The 18,156-nt window shown below is 39.7% G+C and overlaps 1 protein-coding gene and 1 long non-coding RNA gene across 2 annotated transcripts; both read left to right on the top strand.

The window, feature by feature from the left end:
• Nucleotides 1-304: 304 nt before the first annotated feature.
• On the top strand, nucleotides 305-12,008 carry LOC119735131. Its single transcript, XR_005272142.1, has 3 exons — nucleotides 305-575; nucleotides 4,470-4,539; nucleotides 11,876-12,008. It is a non-coding gene; the product is annotated as an uncharacterized LOC119735131 (long non-coding RNA).
• A 608-nt stretch (nucleotides 12,009-12,616) lies between these two features.
• LOC119735869 lies at nucleotides 12,617-17,640 on the top strand. The gene is made up of 5 exons (XM_038209812.1): nucleotides 12,617-13,054; nucleotides 14,079-14,438; nucleotides 15,605-15,715; nucleotides 16,209-16,310; nucleotides 17,041-17,640. The coding sequence occupies exons 1-5, from the start codon at nucleotides 12,617-12,619 to the stop codon at nucleotides 17,401-17,403; spliced, it is 1,374 nt and encodes a 457-aa protein (XP_038065740.1). The 3' UTR covers nucleotides 17,404-17,640.
• The last annotated feature ends 516 nt before the right edge of the window (nucleotides 17,641-18,156 follow it).

Here is an 18,156-nt window from a genome sequence, read left to right as displayed (position 1 = left end):
AATGAAGATCACAAGCTGTCACAACCAATCACAATCGTTCTTGTGCCTGCTCTTCTAGTTTCAGGGGGTCGCTTTACCTGTAGCTGGTACCCAAGGAGATTTCCAGACACTCCCTTCCTGTTTGTAGGCTCAAACAAAATGATTTTACAAATATATAATTTGTGTAAATCTGTGCATCAATATTTGAAATGAGGAACAATCAGTTTTACAAATAAATTGTAGACATAACAGTTGACAAATATGACCGGTTCACTGCCCCATATGGGGAATACATGTATGCCGAAATTTTAAACCATACCCAAAATGCAATGCGAATGTCATTTTACCGCCAAATCTGCATGTGCAGAAACGGTCGCTCTGCATTTATTGCCGCCCGGGCCAGGCCGTGTACACACGTACGTACGCGTACTGTGCATACTGTGATGACGTCGCGTCGCGCGTCGGCAGATGAGTCGAGTCGAGTATAGTACACGTACGTACGTACGTACGTACGTATACGACGAGTGTTCAACGGTACAGATCAGACTTGATTCGACTACATGGACTAGGGCGCCTATCCATGCTCCGAGTTTAAGGTAAGGAATTGTCATTTTTTATGTAATTAATAATGTGCATTGTATTTTTTTATTGACAGCTGAAACTTTGTAGTACAATATGTGCGGAGGTTATTTCATTTTGATTTTAGGAAACAGTTTTTTTTTATACATTTTAACGCAGCCTAGGCCTAGTCCAGTGGCAGTATAGACCCGTGAACGTGGCGGTATAGGCCTACTGTACACCGCCACGCATACATCTCATTGAACAGCTTTCAACATCGGCGGGAATAGAATTTCCGTATGAGTCCCGAAATTTAATGAACACTTTTAATAGTTTTATGACATCACAAAACCTTATCCGCGAACTTTGGGTTGCGTAGGATCTGTCATTGATTCCAAAGAAATTTCGGGACTAAAATAGAATTCTATTCCCGCCTAGGCCTATGCCATGTAATGTATGCTGGCCGATCGAAAGCTGTTCAATTATGCATGGCGGTTGTAGGTATGCCACCACGTTCACGGGTAGTCAAGTACATGTATAACGTTACCCTGGCTAGCCTAGGCTAGGCATAGTCCGAGTAACTTGGCCGCACAAATCGCCTTTTTTAACATTTGGACAGGTTTGGCGATAGTAGCGTCCAGGCGCAAACTCGCGTTGAAATCCCTGTGTGTGTGACACGTCCCAAAAAAATTAAAAAAATTAAATAACCTTGAACATTTTCAGCCCCCAAATAGCCAGAAAACGACAAGATATGCCGCCTAAGACATGAAAGATATCTGTAGACTTCCCTGATTAAGTGGGTGGTATACTGCCAGTGACTTACCATCTGGACAGAAAGTGGAATTTGCAGCTATATTCCGACAAGTTTTTCTCACGTACTCACTGCGTGGTGTTCGCGTAAAATGTATTTGAATTGTCAGCTATTGTTGTTATGACCATGTGACCCCGGGGCTCACGTGACGTGTGCATAATCATGATGCTGCTGCGTGCAAAGGAGTGCTTGCATTATACCGAATGTTTCCTCGAGGCTGCTATCGCGCAGGGGCTGCCATCGCGCGGCACTTAAAACAGCCGTTTCAAGTGTCGGAATATTGTCGGAATATAGCTGCAAATTCCACTTTCCGTCCAGATGGTAAGTCAACCGGTGTACCACCCACTTAATCAGGGAAGTCTACAGATATCTTACATGTCTTAGGCTGCATATCTTGTCGTTTTATGGCTATTTGGGGGCTGAAAATGATCAAGGTTATTTTTATTTTTTAAATTTTTTTTTGAGGTGTCACACGCAGGGATTTCAACGCAAGTTTGCGCTTGGACGCTACTATCGCCAAACCAGTCCAAATGTTAAAAAAGTTGATTTGTGCGGCCAAGTTACTCGGACTAGGCTAGGCAAGAGCCTAGGCCTAACATCGTCGTTAGCCTGGGCTTACAAACAATCGTCAGACCCCCTAACTAGCTACGCGGTCCTTTTTCTACGCATCTACCTTCAATTTGTGTGTGACAACGTGCGTGCATTTGAAAGCGTTACCTGTGCCGATTCTTGATGTACCCTAACGTGGCGTGGCCGGTCCCCAACATGGCGCACTATGATTTTTCGCCTGTAGCGCCTAGGGCCTATCTAGAGCAAAACTTTTAACTGAAATTTCAAAGAAAGTAAAATTTCATCAAGTTTGAAACACTCCTGTTCAAATCGCGAGTTTATTTACCCGTAACAAATTAAGAAAAACAATTTATTTTGGCGTGATTTTCCAATTTCATTTTCAAGTGAAAAGTGAACCCTTCGAAAACATCCAGCTGGGTATGTCAGAATTTATCAAGTTTACAGAAATTCTTAAATGTTAATTTGGAATTTTTTGAGATTTATTCAAGTGCGCCATGTTAGGGAACACTCCGCCAATTTGTGCCCATTTTTCGGACACCACCTATTTGAATTTCTGATTAAATTTTATGAAACTGAAATTGTTCACAGAGGTTAAATCGCAAGCATTAATAATAATAAGAGGTTTGGCAACTCTACACGAGGAAAGTCGGGTAGGCTTCAGAGTGCGCCACGTTAGGGAACACGACTATATAGGCCACATGGTAAAACTCCCCATGACGTACGTAGACCCTAGACGTCTGACCGTAGACGTAGGCAAGGTATAGGGCCTAGGGCGACCTATAGGCTAGCACTTTTGTAGCAGCTACAAAAAGTACAACTTACAAGTACAACTTAAGCATGGCTAGACTATATGCATGTATGCTGAGTAGGCTATTGACATTCAAGCCGAAAAATATTTCCATTAAAACATTTTACCCTCTCTTTGTGTTCACAACTGAACTAGCCAAATGCTAGCATGACTCAGGGCCTACAGTACATTGCCCTGGGCATGCTAGGTCTATTCAAATTAATTAATCGCCATGAATGATGTAGGCCTATTACGTTAGGCCTAAGCTATGCCTATAGTCATGATAGTCATGCTAGCCTAGTACTAGTATACAAAAATTGAGTGGCTCAGCGTGGAATGGGAGGAATATTATCGCAAGGTAAAATCTGGACTTTTCCATTTCACGAGGCGAAGCCGAGTGAAATGGAAAAGTTCCGATTTTACCGAGCGATAATATTCCTCCCATTTCACAATTTAAAGCCACTCAATATTTGTTTTATATAACTGACATATAGATCCTTGTCATTTGATATATTTGAACTTTTATTTCAATACAAACCTGGAGGAAAATGTATTTGTCTCTTCCAAACCACCCCTTCACGAAAATGTTTGAACCCAACGCTGTAGCGCTGGCTCTTTGGAACAATACGCGCTACGCGCAACGCTGAACGCGCACACCAGCATGCATTTGCACACAAATACCGCGTCATGATCCTAACTGTTGAATAGTATTTCCCATTCCCCATGGGCGGATAGTACTTTTTGAGCCGTGGCATGAATGGGAGCAATAACGAATGCCACGTGATGTGAGTTCCACCAATCAAATGACTAGGATCTGTATGTCAGTTATATAATGGTGGATAGGCTACCCTATTCTATGGCCACACATTTGAGTAGACTCTGTGCTAGATCCGGCATATGCCTAGGCCTTCTACTTTCACAGTCACAGTAAGATAAGGCCTACAGGCTACAGAATTTTTTTGATTTTACATGGATCCGGATATCCATGGGCCTCAAACTCTTCTTGCAGGTTCATACATACACTTGCGTGCTCCGATCGTAGGCCTTTTTAGGACTTTTTTGTGATTCGTTCCGTTTTTGTTGTCGGTAAATGTGCGCAGGCGTGGAACCGGGGGGGGGGGGGTATTAAAAAAAACAAGGCCGGCCCTGTCAAAAAAAATATCATAGAAGTTCCTTTAAAATAATCCAATAATGCGGTTTTTCTACCGACCCCATTCTTCACGTAGGCATGCGCAATATAGTACCTGCAGTGAATCAGTATTTCATGGTTCGAAATTTACACTATACCAGCCCAGCTGCGTTTTGCGCGACATCGCCCAGTACGCGCGACGCGCACGCCAATGTCCTTATAAGGTAACGAGTTGTGGAGGGGCATTCCATATTATATTCAGAGGGGTGTTTTGTAAAACATGAAGTAAAACCGTTGAACAAAATGGTTGGCAACGTCTCCTTTTTGACTTGTTTTTATTTTTTGGACAGAAAAGATTTGGGGGTTTTCGACCGAAAAAGTATTTATGAATGGGAATAAATATGTGTTCGGTCAGTGTTTAAGACCGGTGGGAGTCTGGATGGTAATAATTACCCTCGGCTTTGCCTCGGGTAATTATCACCCATCCAGACTCACACCGGTCTTTAACAGATTGTTATAATACCTCCCGCACACACATTTAATCCCTTATTAATGTTGTCTCTGTGTTATATTATGCTAGATTTGTTACAATGCTGTACCATATCACACTTGTTCTCTGCCTCTCTCCTTTGCAGTTGGCAACACAAACGTCGGGCAGGTTTGATGTGCTGATGTGCTGCGCGCATAGTCTTGAGAGTGTAATATGTAAGAGGTCATTGTTCACGTATAATCTATTGCATACATTTTTTTGTATAACCTATATTTTAACAAGCTATATTTTGATTGTCACTGTGCCAGTAAACTATTTAATTATCAATTACATAAGTTTAGAGGCGTCTTGTCTCTTGAAAAAGTCGAGACATTACCGATGTCGGCAGGCTTTTATCTAAGCCTGTTGACGGGACAGACGTAACCCCAAATTGCGGTTTGGGAACTAACGCAGTGCCTTAATCACATATTTGTAGATAACTTTAATTGAAGTTTGTGATTACTTTTTTTCCCCCTATTTTTCCCCCATTGCTGTAGTTAGCTCTTTTTTTTTAAGTACATGTAGGTACTGCAATCTGAAATGAACAAGCTGTGTTGGAATTCAGGCTTGTGAAATTTACTCTTTTAAGCTGATTTCTTCTTCTAGTGGTTTTGATTTTCCTCTTTTTCTTCACTTTCTGTGTACAAAAGCATCTATAGGAAATATGTTTTCCTCTTTTTTCCCCATTGGTAGTTATATCACATGCCTGTATAGGTTAAGCTATAATTACTACATGTAGCCGGACCTAAATTCTTAGCTGTAGATTGTTATACTTGTATTATCTTCACACAGGCATGTGAAATTTCCTCTTTTAAGCCGATTCTTTCTTTTTTTTTAGTGTAGTTTTCCTCATTTTTTCCTCATTAATTTTCTGTGTACAAAATTATACGAAATATCATCTTTTCCTCTTTTTTCTTACCTATTTTCTCTTTTCCTCTTTTTCTGTTATTGGTACGTTACTTAAAACTTCAGGGATGGAGGCACCTCAATTTAACTGTTCCATGTGCTGCTATGTCAGTATGTCTTATGGTCAGTTTATCAGGCATGTTGTTAGATGTCACCGCCATGATCCCAATTTCATTGTTTTTTGTAGTGTGAGTAATTGTTTTTATTCCACGAAAAGCTGGGGTGCATTTAAAGCTCACATGTGTCGAAAACATAAGCACATTGATGCTAATGTGTTGGACAACACTGCTGAAGACAGTAATTCCAGTGGTGACGAAAATGAGGATGGTTTACCAATTGTAAATGAGGCTTTACAGATGACTGCAGACGAAGCTACAAGACACCAAAACACTATGTTTTCTCTGGCCTTAGAGAGTGGACACAATTTAACACATTCTTCTGTGAATGAGGTAATTAAATCAGTTTCTGTACTGATTGATCAGCATGTGGCATCGTTCAAGTCGAGGGCTAAAGATGAACTGAGAGATCGGGGTGTTCCTCTTGACTTCATGGATACAATTCCAGTGGATAATTTCTTGGCTGACATTGATACCCGAAAAAAAAGGGATGCCATATATAAGCAAGATTACTTCTATATCCCTCCAAAAAGTGTCACAATAGGACAGAAGTATGTTACCAGTAAGGGTAGTTTAGTGAGAAAAGATGTCGTTGGTTATGTCGTGCCCTTTGCTCAAAGTTTAACTAACCTACTGCGCATGGCAGACATTCACAAGCACATTGATAATCCACACACCAGCCCTCCAGATTATATGTTTGACATTTGTGATGGGCTGTGCATGAGGTCCGATCCATTTTTTCACAGAAATCCCAAGGCTCTTCAGGTCGTTTTCCACACAGACGACATAGAAATCGTAAATCCGATTGGATCTCACACCAAGAAACATAAATTGAGCATGTTTTATTATACCTTGGCAAACATACCACCAGAGTGTCGTTCACAACTTCATGCCATACAGCTCTTAGGTGTAGCAGGGAGTAAGGATGTCAAAAAATGCGGACTTAGCGTTTTCTTGAGTGACTTCATCAAAGATGCAACAAGTCTTTCTACAGGAGGTCTTGAGTTGACTGTCAATGGTGCACCTATCAACGTTAAAGGAAAGGTGGTCTTGGCTGCATGTGACACTCCAGCAGCACAGATGCTTGGGGGTTTTAAGGAGGGTGTTGGGTTTGCAAGTAGGGCTTGCAGGAATTGTGAAACTGAAAAATTGGAGATGAAGCAGAAGTTCTTGGAAAAGGAATTTGTCCTTCTGGATGAAGCAGAACACAGGAGAAGATGTAATTTGCTTGACGGCAATCTGTCGAAAGCTGCAAGGCGATATTGGAGCAAGCAATGGGGCATTAATGGTAAAAGTTGTCTCCAAGATCTCCCAGATTTCAGGCTGTGTTCAGGTATTGTGCATGACCCGATGCATATCTTTCTGGAAGGTATAATCCCCCATGAACTGAAGTACATGCTACATAACTTCATCCTAGTTTCAAGGTACTTCACACTGAAGTGGCTGAACTCTAGAATTGCTTCTTTTCCCTATTCTTATCTAGAAGCAGGGGCTAAGCCTGAAGTTCTTGACATGAACCACATAAAAGGAGAGGGAAAACTTAAACAAACGTCAGCGGCGACCATGACTCTCATTTGTGTTTTGCCATATATCATCTCGCCGAAGATACCCAGGACAGAAGCCAAATGGGTCAATTTCCTAAGACTGGTACAGATGACACTTCTCTCTACAAGTCCGTATTGTAGCCACAGTACTGCAGCATTACTTGCTCAGATCACATATGATCATCATGCAGCCTTTGCTACTCTCTATCCTAAGGGGAAAATTACCCCCAAGATGCACTACTGTGTGCACCTTCCAAGACAGATGCTTCAGTATGGACCTTTGAGACATCAATGGTGTATGCGTTTTGAAGCAAAACACGGCTTCTTCAAAACCAAGAAATGGAGGTGCTACAAAAACCTCCCACTGAGCATCAGTCTGAAACATCAGAAGTACATGTGTTTCAAGCAACTTGATTCCATGGGCCAAGGAAATGGCAGTTTTCTGTACAGAGGTGACATTGTCAATGAAGGAGAGTCCATCACTTTGAGAAATGAATATACTCTACAACTTGTCGATGGAATAGCTGCCACTCTTGGTATTGAGCTGCATGAAGGCCTTCAGGTTTACAGGACTACAGGTGTTGCCATCCTAGGACATGAATACCGACAAGGCTGTTGTCTAGTCCTTTCCTATGAAGATGACTTGCCAAAATTTGCAGTGTTGGAAAGTGTCTTAGTCATCAATGATGAAAAGATCTTCATAGTTGAGACCATGGAAACTGAGACTTTTGATGCTCACATCATGGCATATGTGTTGAGGTCTACTGGTGAACAAGTTGGGGTCACATACTCACAGTTATTTTCTAAGTGGCCACTGAGTGTACATGCTTATGATGGGGAAAAGTGTGTAATTAATAAGTATTCACACATGTGTGAACTGCTTTAAGATGCATGCATAATTGTCATGGCCAGTAATTATAGGGGCAATTCCACCATCACTCATGATTTGCCCTGAGTCTATACTCGCTGCCTTAAAAGTGTTTGATCAAGCTGAATAGACCAGGTCACTTAAATCATATCAAATTCATGCATGTACATGTACCGTACTCAAAAATTGAAAGAAAAATTCAACTCAGTACGTCATTCACTTTTGAAAAGATGTGTTTCGGTTGGTTGTCACTCACGTTACAAAAAAAACCAACATTTTCTTGCATTTTTTTTCTTCAATTCTCCTCAAACCGCAACACCTGTAGAAGTATTTTTGTTTACCTTTCATTCAACCCACACATTGAAGCTAGATATAAAAACACATTTTGAATCAAATCAGTGTGTATTTTAGATGCCAGTGACATTTAATTACAAGGAGGAACCGTCGCTTACATTACATCATTCACATTACTTCCTCTTCATGATGTTTCTAGCACAGGATAAAATCTTTATTTCCTGAACTGCAACATAATGAAACATCTATTGTACCTTTCTCTCTATCTGCCTTAAAAGCTTTAAACTCACATGACAAAACACTCACATTTTTCATGCAAAACAATGTGCCAAAATGTATACCGACATTCCATGATTTTGGCCACAAAAACACAAGTTTTTGAACTAAAGTTGCACACAAGTAAAAATAGCATAATAGTGCAGTAATTGTAAGTTATATGTGTAGTACTGTAGGCATGCAGTCATGGTGACATTTGAAGCACTTTATTCCAAGCAAAAGTGGACAAGGCTGACAAACTGTATACAATCAATTTCAAACCAAGTATCGTGTGTTGTGAAAGTCAGATATTTTATTTGAGTGGCACCACTCAACATGTATACAGTTTGTCAGCCTTGTCCACTTTTGCTTGGAATAAAGTGCTTCAAATGTCACCATGACTGCGAAGATACGGTACTTAATACTTACAATTACTGTACTATGCTATTGTGATACAGTGGTAGTAAGTGCTGTTTCTTCTGTGACAGTGGCTTTCTGAACTGGAATTTTCCTTATAAAATTGGGTTGTGGCAGCTAGGGATGCGGTAAATTTACCTCAGTATTCAGGGTCAAATCAGAGATGATCAAAAAGCTGTAGTGTTGTTTGTTTTACAACACTAGCAAAATAATAATGAGTGATACATGTATTTTGGCACGTGTCCCTTCAGCATACTTACCATTTTGCACAGCTGTCAAATGCATACAAGTCGACATCTTGATCTAGCCTAGTGTGTTGAGTATCAATTACAAAAAATATGGGGATAATTTCAATCAAATGAGTTTATGTTTGGGGTAAGGGGCACTAAAACATGGAAAGAAACATTCAGCCCATTCATTCACTTTTGAAAACATGTGTTTTGTTGGTAGTCACTCACGTTACAAAAAGTAATTTGTGCACAATTTGCCTCAAACTGTAGTCTCCTCAACCTGTAGTCTGCAAAACACAAGTTACATATGTTTAACCTTTCATTCAACCCAGATAGCTAGATATATAAAAAAAAAACCTCAGTAGTTGGGGTCAAATCAGAGAGGGAGGTACATGTACATGTACTGTTACTCACACTATGCACTCCCGTTACTTCCTCTTCATACATTTTTTAACATGTCATAAAGTCTGAGTTTGTTAAATTGCAGCGTATAATGAAACTCTTTTCTTATAATAGTGATTTTAGCCCCCCGAAAAACAAATCTTTGACCACAGTTTCACAATTACTTACATTTCATCTCATTTCACACAACTCAAATGAAAGATTTTCATTTGACATGTGATGCTTGTACTTGTAGTTTGGAAGATGTCAGACAGTTTCCACTTTTCAGCCTTGTCCACTTTTGTGTGGAATAACTTCATGTATTTGGAATAATATTTTAAAAAGTAAAAAGAAAATATCTGAGAGCGAATTAATTCTTTGAGTCATACATGTATGTCCACGTCGGGGTGGAATCACCCATGTGTTTCCTTATGACTTTTGTCAGAAGATAGTGTTTCTGTATCTTTGCTTAGTCAGGTTAGTACCGCTACATGTACCTCAAATAATTACAAAGTCTTTCATAACAGATGTTTGCCATGATATTTCATTATCTCTGTAGAAATCAGTCACTTTTCTATGACCTCTTTGTCAAGTCCTTTTCTTTCTTAATTGTGTTGTTGCTTAATTGTGTTGTTGAAAAAACCCACATCTATTGCAACTTTTGCAATTAGATTACATGGAGCTTTGGCAATGCTTGTAATTTTTGCTTTCCTGGTTGTTCTGAGAGTGATGACGCCTGTTGCTGATTTGCAGTGGTTAAAGTGCCCGTAAAATTCACCTTTAATTGTTTCTTCCTGTTGGTATTTTTTTTTTTTTTAGATCTTTTGTTCTGCTTGTAAATCCTATTTGTCCCCGCAGTTGAATGCATTGCCAAATTAGATTGCAGTACCTGCTTTGCTTTCGTTCAGCTTCTTTCTGTATGTGATAATGTCCAGTTTACCTTTTTCTGCTTAAACCATGATAAGGCCCCCCAAAAAAGTCTCCCGTTTCTGGTATGGAGCTTGCCCCAAAAGTGGTGCGGCGACACAGCTTTTTTTTTTTACTTTTTTTTTCTTCAAATGTCGGCTGCCTGCAAATGGTTCCAGACTAAATTTAGTGCAAAATATATGGGAGTCCAGAGAGGCCGCATAAAGCTTGAACTCGATCGTAACCCGATCTTAAAACACGTTTAAATTGTGCACCAGCAGGATTCCAGTCAAACCAGTGAGTTTGGCAGTTTTGAGACATCATCAAACAAAGCCGACGTGCAAACCGGAGACTTTTTTATTTGGCCTAAACATGTATTCTAAAATATCCAAATGAAAATTTGTTTTTAAAGCAAAAATGTAATGCGATCAAGCTGAAGGAGTTGTTTGTTGGCCCTTATCAAATTGTTGAGGTTTTTTCCCTTCATTTTTGAAGAGAGCTATTTTTCAGATTGTATTTGGTGAAAACCCCACGTGAACACAACCTTCAGTTCAGAAGTTCTGGGACTTAGAACACAGGCAGATCAGAAACTGAGAAGAAAACAGAGAAATCTAACAGAGAAATCAACGATTCAAAATTGAAGTGTTTATTAAGCAACACAAAAACATGCTTTTTTTCAGGTTATTGGATATTAACTCTTTGGCAAAAATGTCACATTTTAACTACCTATCCTGAGTTTTTCTCGGAAACAAAATAGTTGACATGAAAGAGGACATATCGTCGCAGAGCTGACATAGCGACGAATAAGCGAAAACCTTGTATCAAGTAATTCACGTTTGAAGTTGGACTGTATACAGCGCACGCGCGATCCAACAAACTGACGAATAACTTTCGTTGGTACTTTGAAAGCACACCTTAGCAGGTTAACCAGCGAAATTCCGTATTTGTCACTCAAATTATGGATTTGTTATTTTGACTGATTCGCCACAGGCAGGGCTCCGAATCTCAAAATCCAGACAAGAATTAGGAATTTGGGCATAAATACTTGAAAGAGCAACCTTTAAAAACTACAAAATCTCAAATCGGCAAAATGTTCGATACACCGGTTTGGCAGCTCTGCGACGACATAGCCTTCCAACTTTACTAAAATGTCAATTTTGAAATTTCCACCCCTACTGACCTATTTGGGCTGTATTTTAAAATCACAATTGCCAACAAACGACTCATTTAGCTTGATCGCATCACATAATATGATCTTGAATTGAAATGTCACGTTTTGACAAATTTCATTGGTACTATGATATTTCACGGCCTAACTTTAAAAGAAAAGTGTTTGCTATTATAATTAGGCTTGGTAGGAGGGTACGTGGTTTGCTCATCTCTTAAAAGAAAAAAAAAAATAGGAAACAAATGCACTGAGGATGGGTGGTGCAGATCCTCAAGCTCTTTCAGGGTTAAAAAAAAGTGTTTTAAAAAAGGTAAAATACAAATATATTGTCCACTTGAAACTGCAATGATTTCTGTTTTTCAATAATTTGCACATATCCATAATTGCAGAACTTTGCCAGTTATTCACAGATATGCCCGTCTTTAAGGTATGGAGTAGTGATACATGTAGGTCACTACGAAAGAGTATTGCAGCCAACAGTCTCCAGGAGTTAATTGAAAAAGGTATGTGAATATTATTACTTATCTTACGAGTCCGAGTGGAACACTGAATAATGTAGTGCGTCTGTGTTCGGCCGAGTGGTATGTGGGACACAGACGCACTACATTTTCTGTGTTCCACAAGCAAACTTGAGGCGCAGTAAAGTGTGAACTAGCATGTTTTATACGAACCTTTAAGCAGTTTAGCGCATGCAGTTGGAATGTCACTCGCATCTTGGAATAGCGCAATACGCAGGGTGCGATTTATATGGACCGTACATGCAGCACTGTATAATATCGCACTAGGGTTGCCATGCATGGATCGACCAATCAGAATCAAAATTCAAGTTTGCTTGATGATAAATACTGTTGCATATAAGTTTGATTATTAGTCAGTAGCACCCACATGTGTTACTTGACAGTTTACTCCTTCACTTCATTAGAGTAAATCAAATGTAAAGTAAACAAATATATATAAATCGTTAATACCTGCCGTTAAAGTATATTTTGGGGATTCTACTTACATGTCCTTGCTTAAACAAACTTTTTCTACTGCATATCAGAGATTGGATGATTATGATGACATAATAAAGATCCAAAATGGCTACCATTATACCCTAAAGTTGCGCGCATACCTTTCCTCAGATATCATCAAGTACATGTAGTCAGGCTATGAAGCGTCAGTATTGATGAGCTTCAAATTCACATTGTTACTTCTGAAGAAAGGCGAACTATGGCAACCTTCAACACAGGATACTCCAGTTGCAGATACTATTCCATCATCAGGAACTGCAGCTACTGGATCTGGAGACACTACCCCTGCTTGCATGGCCTCATCACCAGCACGAGCTGTGACGATTGCTGAAGGCTCATCAAATGCTGGTGAGGCTAGTCCCACATCATGTCGACTTACATCATCGAGCCCACTTCCCACATTCAGTCCTCGTATAGAACACCACCTCAAATCGGCAACAGAGTCAAGGATTTGGAGGGAACTAATTTCGGAATCAGCGAACTTCTACGTTTGCAAATATCCGGAACTAGGCAGCCCAGGAGAGTACCAGATGATTGGAAGAAAGATGTTCTCAGCCTTTCCAAGCATTGCACGTGAAGGAGACAAGGAGTGGGTAAGGAGTAATAATTGGTGATTGTTGTGAAGATGGATGTCTCTATACAAACTTCAAAATGTGTATGTTACTATGCATGGACTTATGGTTGCCATATTCATCCCATGTGTAAAAAAAGTGCATACACCTGTCAAAACATTTACGCTAAGGAAATCTGTATGCCAGAAAGAAACTGCATATACATGTACATGTAGGGGATTGCCTATTTCGTGTGCGTATTTGCAGTTGCTATGGCTCTGATAACCCTGAAATTTCATGAGGTCCACACATCACGCATCTTAATTAAGCTGCAACATTCTTTCCCTATGGGAAGGGGGAGGGGTAACTTTGTGCATTGTGAAATTATTGTCTCAAAAATCTCTCACCTCTGTAGGACAATAAGTTATTTTTTTAACATCTTGGAATTTGGTATTTCAGCACCTTTGGATTTGTGTTTCGATCTGCATCATTTGTGTTTCGATCCGCATCAAAATACATGTTCTACTTGTGCTGAAATATATAAGGTGTGGAATAATCTTGCAACCATCTACATTGTTTTTTCCTTGGAGTGCACTTGAAATTTCCCATCCTTTGAGTATGGGCCCCGTGCGCAAACAAAAGAGGGCATAGAGTACGGTGGACAGGACACACAGCGCTTGCGCACTATACTGTATTGGTTCGCTCGCAAAGTACGCATGACTTCCAGAATGTGCCAAAGCTATTAGCCCAGCATCTTTAACGTCAGGCGGCGTCAGTGCGCGAAAACATACAAATCTATCTTGCGATGGGCTTCCAGACTAATCCATGCCCCTAATAACTTTGAATAATTCAAAATAGGCAGTAGATGGACTTGGAACCCGTCTAGGTCTGCCCCAACTCTCTTTTTCTTGCCGTTGAATGAGTACTTGTGCAGGGAGCCCATAAGGCAAGCCATTACTATTTTGGCAAACAATTTGTTTGAATTCTGTTTACAAAAATATGTCTCCATTATTCTATTTACCTTGTATTTTTTATGTATGTCTATAATTTGTATTTTCTTTTTAAGTCGTTCTTCACCAAGTGTCTGAGTCAGCGAATCAGACACATAAGATGGGCTGAAAAGAAGAAGACACAACCCCCAAAAAGGCAGAGTGATAATCCACGCTTGAGTTCTGCCAAAGCGCCCCGTGTGGGACATGTCCATCTGCTGCAGAAAGACGTTTCATCATTGACTGCTGATGACTATGAGAATCATCTTGCTGAAGTAAGACGAGAATGGAGTAAAGGCAACACCAAGAACAAGAACCACTTGATGCTCCTCCTTAGTGAAACCTTCGCCTGCAACCAGCAATGGATCAAAAGTTTACCAGATTCCAAAATGGAGCCAATCCTGCAGAAAATACCATGCTACCAAGATGGCAGTCTGGTAAGTGTGTTTAATTTAAGCTGTATTTTAAGTATCCAAAAAAAGCTGATCCAGTGCATAAAGCCCAGCGCGCACCTCTCAGAAGTTTACTTGTTGACTGGATCACAAAATCGCCAGTATGTTTATTTTTCACCTTTGCGGTTAGACCGCATCTGTAAATATTACATCTGGTGAAATTGGAGTGCTGCCCGCACACCTTTCCGATTACATCGAATCAGGTGAAATCAGATGAGAAAAAAAATGATTTTTCCGTTCAACGGGTGTACACATCAATCCAAACACTGTCAGTTTGGTTAAATCTGAAAAGGGGGTATACCCCAGCAGTTATGGATAACTGAAGACCATTGATTTAAAAACAAAAGCTCCAAACCTTTTTTTGCCAAGTTGTCTGAATCCGTGATGGCATGAACTGTCCAAACAATGTACTCTCACTGTACTATCTGGACCATAGACATTATTATTTGGACAAGTCAATACTCAGCACAACTTGGCAAAAATATGGGTTCACTAGCTGGCCCTCTATTTTGAAATCAGTCATCCGGATCCAAGACAGCAGAGTATAAAAAGTAAGGTGTCATTATAAAGCGGACTAAATCTTTTTCATAGGCTTATTGACCTATCGTGGTAGAATCACGTTAGAATCGCGTCAACGCAGCTTGTGAAGTATTGTCCAATTATAAGGATATACAAATTGATGCGGAACACGCAACAACTGAGACAAACAAAACTTAGGGTACGAAATTTTCCATAGGGTTGTCTAAAGGGGTGCGCAAACGGCGATATGTCAATTCAAAGAAGTGAGATAAAAGAGCTCCCAATCACAGTGATCTGAATGACAAAGTACATTTTCAACCACCAATAAATAAACCACTCTTATAGACGGCCTTCTTCATAGAAAAATCACAACTGTGTACATGTATTTAACGCTGTCATATATGTGCGCACAGTGTGCAAAATGATCCAGAAACATGCGCATGTTGATTGAAATTTCCAAAACTGCGGGTCACGCAAATTTGACTCCCAAAAAGCCAATGCAGGTGACAATCTGTAGACAGTACATGTACATGTTATTTGAGAATTATTAGTGGTATATATAGTTGGACATGTACTTTGACAGTTATCTGGAAAACAAATTGAATACAGGTTTTCTTTTGGTTCATTAACAGGTCATTCATGATTTCCTGAAAATCATTGGAGAAAGCAGCTTGGACTCCATTCTAAACAAGATGGAGATTTTCCTGACCGTGGTGGAAAGTCTCATCGGCACATCAACAAAGGTATTTTGAAAGATTTGTATACGGTCTCGTATATCATTCTAATTAAGAATGAAATACGAATGGCGTATGTTATCATGAACCTCCCCTAATATATTCTTCATTTCGATCAATGTGACATCCCTGTCTGCCTGTGTGCTTTCGTCCAGCAAAAAAAAAATATGATAATAATGTAAATAAGAGAGGATGTGAACCCCGTGCCTTGCGTACACTGGGTTTTGAATGCCCAGCATACACGCATGACTGCACAGCGGCCTCTGTTCACTGGGGCGAACGCAGCACATTCCTCCAAACCCCCCCCCCCCCCCCCCCCCCCACCTACAAGCACGACTCATATATTTAACAGTGGGGGATAAGCAGAAAGTGGGTTTACGGCAATACAATTAGCTCCCCCGGCGTTAATGGGTTAACAGCTAGGCAACCAAATGATACATTTTTTGAAGCACTGAGTATATAGAAAGAAAATTGCTTTTATTTGGTTCTGAAATGCCCATAGGAACCTGAGAGGATAATCCCTGTTATCCGCCATGTTGAGAAGGCAACAGCTTTTGACAAAGGCAAGGGTGTGAAAAGCAAGTCTGTCATCACCATTAAAGAGGTTAGTGAATGATAATTTTATGCTTTTAATCTAACTTGTCTGGCAAAAAGAAACTATATTAGTTATCCCGCGAGCGCAAGCGGAACACTGAATAATGTAGTGCGTCTGTGTTCGGCCGAGTGGTATGTGGGACACAGACGCACTACATTTTCTGTGTTCCACGAGCTTGAGTGCTATAACTAATTTATCTTCAAGTAAACTTGACGCACACGGTAAGTTGTAACTAACACACTTTACACAACCATTTAGCGGTTTAACACACGCATTCAGCTGAAATGTTGCTTGCATCTTGGAATAGCGATATGGACTATGCGATATAGTATAATATACAAATTTGCTCAAAGATAATGTTATTTATCCCACTTGCGCTCGTGTGCCACAGGGCCATGGCTTAGTGGTATATGTGAGACGCAAGAGGCACTTAATTTTTTGTGTTCAAGAACAAAATTTGAGAATTTGGCCCACTAGAAGATGTGTAATATTTTTACTTAATTACAAAGAGTAAGCAAATTGCATTTGACTTAAGTTACTGACATGCACACTTAAGGCAGAAAAAAGCAGCTGTTCCCTTATATGTGCTGATGAAAAATCGCAAGCAAACGTTTACCCAGAATGTACGAGGACTACATCCAGTCTGCTCTGATGTGGGCAACAGATTGTAACATTATACTTCCGTGCCTAGTTGCAGATACGTCTTGACACAACCTTTAAAACCTTGGTTTGCTTTCAGGATATCTCAGATGATGAAGTTGAAGAAGTCTTGAAGACAGGAGACCGGGACCCACCCCATTTGCTGGTTCTAAAAAAAGGTGGTACAATTGCTGGCACATTTGTCGTTGGTGATACTGTAAGCATTATGTGCCACTCAACCAGTGACAAGTCTATAACATCAGCGATGCTCACATTGATTGCTGTATACTATGTGTTCGATCTAGATTATCCAAAGATCTATTCCCAGCTTCTGGGCACACTTCAGTCACATGTAGTAGGTGGCATTCCATTTGATGGAAAAAAAAGTGCCAAGTTCAGGTCCTTCAGTAATGTACTGGATAAAAAACTGTTAATAACTTCAAGACTTAAAAGAACTATGTGATGGAACTAAATGACCGAAAACCAAAGAAACTATAAAACCAAAACCCAATGTTTAAACCTAGAACTATAACCAGAGAACAAGGACAGACCAAAAACCAACACAGTGTGTAAATTATAATGAATCTGTAAGCTCACTCTAACTTCAATCTGCAAAAACAAGAAAACACATGGAAACTAAGATGAGAAACATAATCTAATGAATATTCAGTAGGCAATAAACAGTTCTGGCACACAAAGGAAGTGGGAGACACTAATCCCCTACTTTCAGGATTAACCTAACGAATCAAGTGGAACAAATTGTACTTGATTAAACGGAATTTTTATTAAAATACCCAAACTCCCTTATTAAGTAGGATAAATCAACTATCAGCAATAGAAGTAATTAGAGCAGTAATACCTTGAGAAAAATAATCAAGGTAAAAAGAAACAAAATGGAATCTGAATAGTTGTATAAAACTAGAAACTGGAAATCATTCAAAGATAACTCTGACCAGAATCAACTTGTACTCAGACTGTAAACAAAACAAACTTTCAAAGAACTCTAACTAATTTAACTACTGTAAATAATTGGAAATAAGTAAAAGAAGACAATAATACAAAAGAAAACTCATCACTGACTAGACAAGCAGACAACCCAAGCAATAAGGATCACACTCCAGTTATAGGAGGAACATTAGTGTTATCTATATACATGTATGTTCACTGCTGGTCTACTTAAACTAAAGTGTGGCTTGACCATGTGGCAACTTATATA

Source organism: Patiria miniata, unplaced genomic scaffold, assembly GCF_015706575.1.
Source record: "Patiria miniata isolate m_02_andy unplaced genomic scaffold, ASM1570657v1 HiC_scaffold_29, whole genome shotgun sequence".
NCBI lineage: Eukaryota > Metazoa > Echinodermata > Asteroidea > Valvatida > Asterinidae > Patiria > Patiria miniata.
The sequence above is the reverse complement of the archived record's forward strand: the minus strand, read 5'-3'. Positions and strand labels throughout refer to the sequence as shown.

Bases quoted from the DNA above. Each gene is read 5' to 3' on its own strand.
- LOC119735869 (XM_038209812.1), top strand. From the start codon at position 12,617: ATGAGCTTCAAATTCACATTGTTACTTCTGAAGAAAGGCGAACTATGG. The intron at 14,439-15,604 runs GTAAGTGTGTTT...GTTCATTAACAG, and splicing joins GCTACCAAGATGGCAGTCTG to GTCATTCATGATTTCCTGAA. The intron at 15,716-16,208 runs GTATTTTGAAAG...AAATGCCCATAG, and splicing joins TCATCGGCACATCAACAAAG to GAACCTGAGAGGATAATCCC.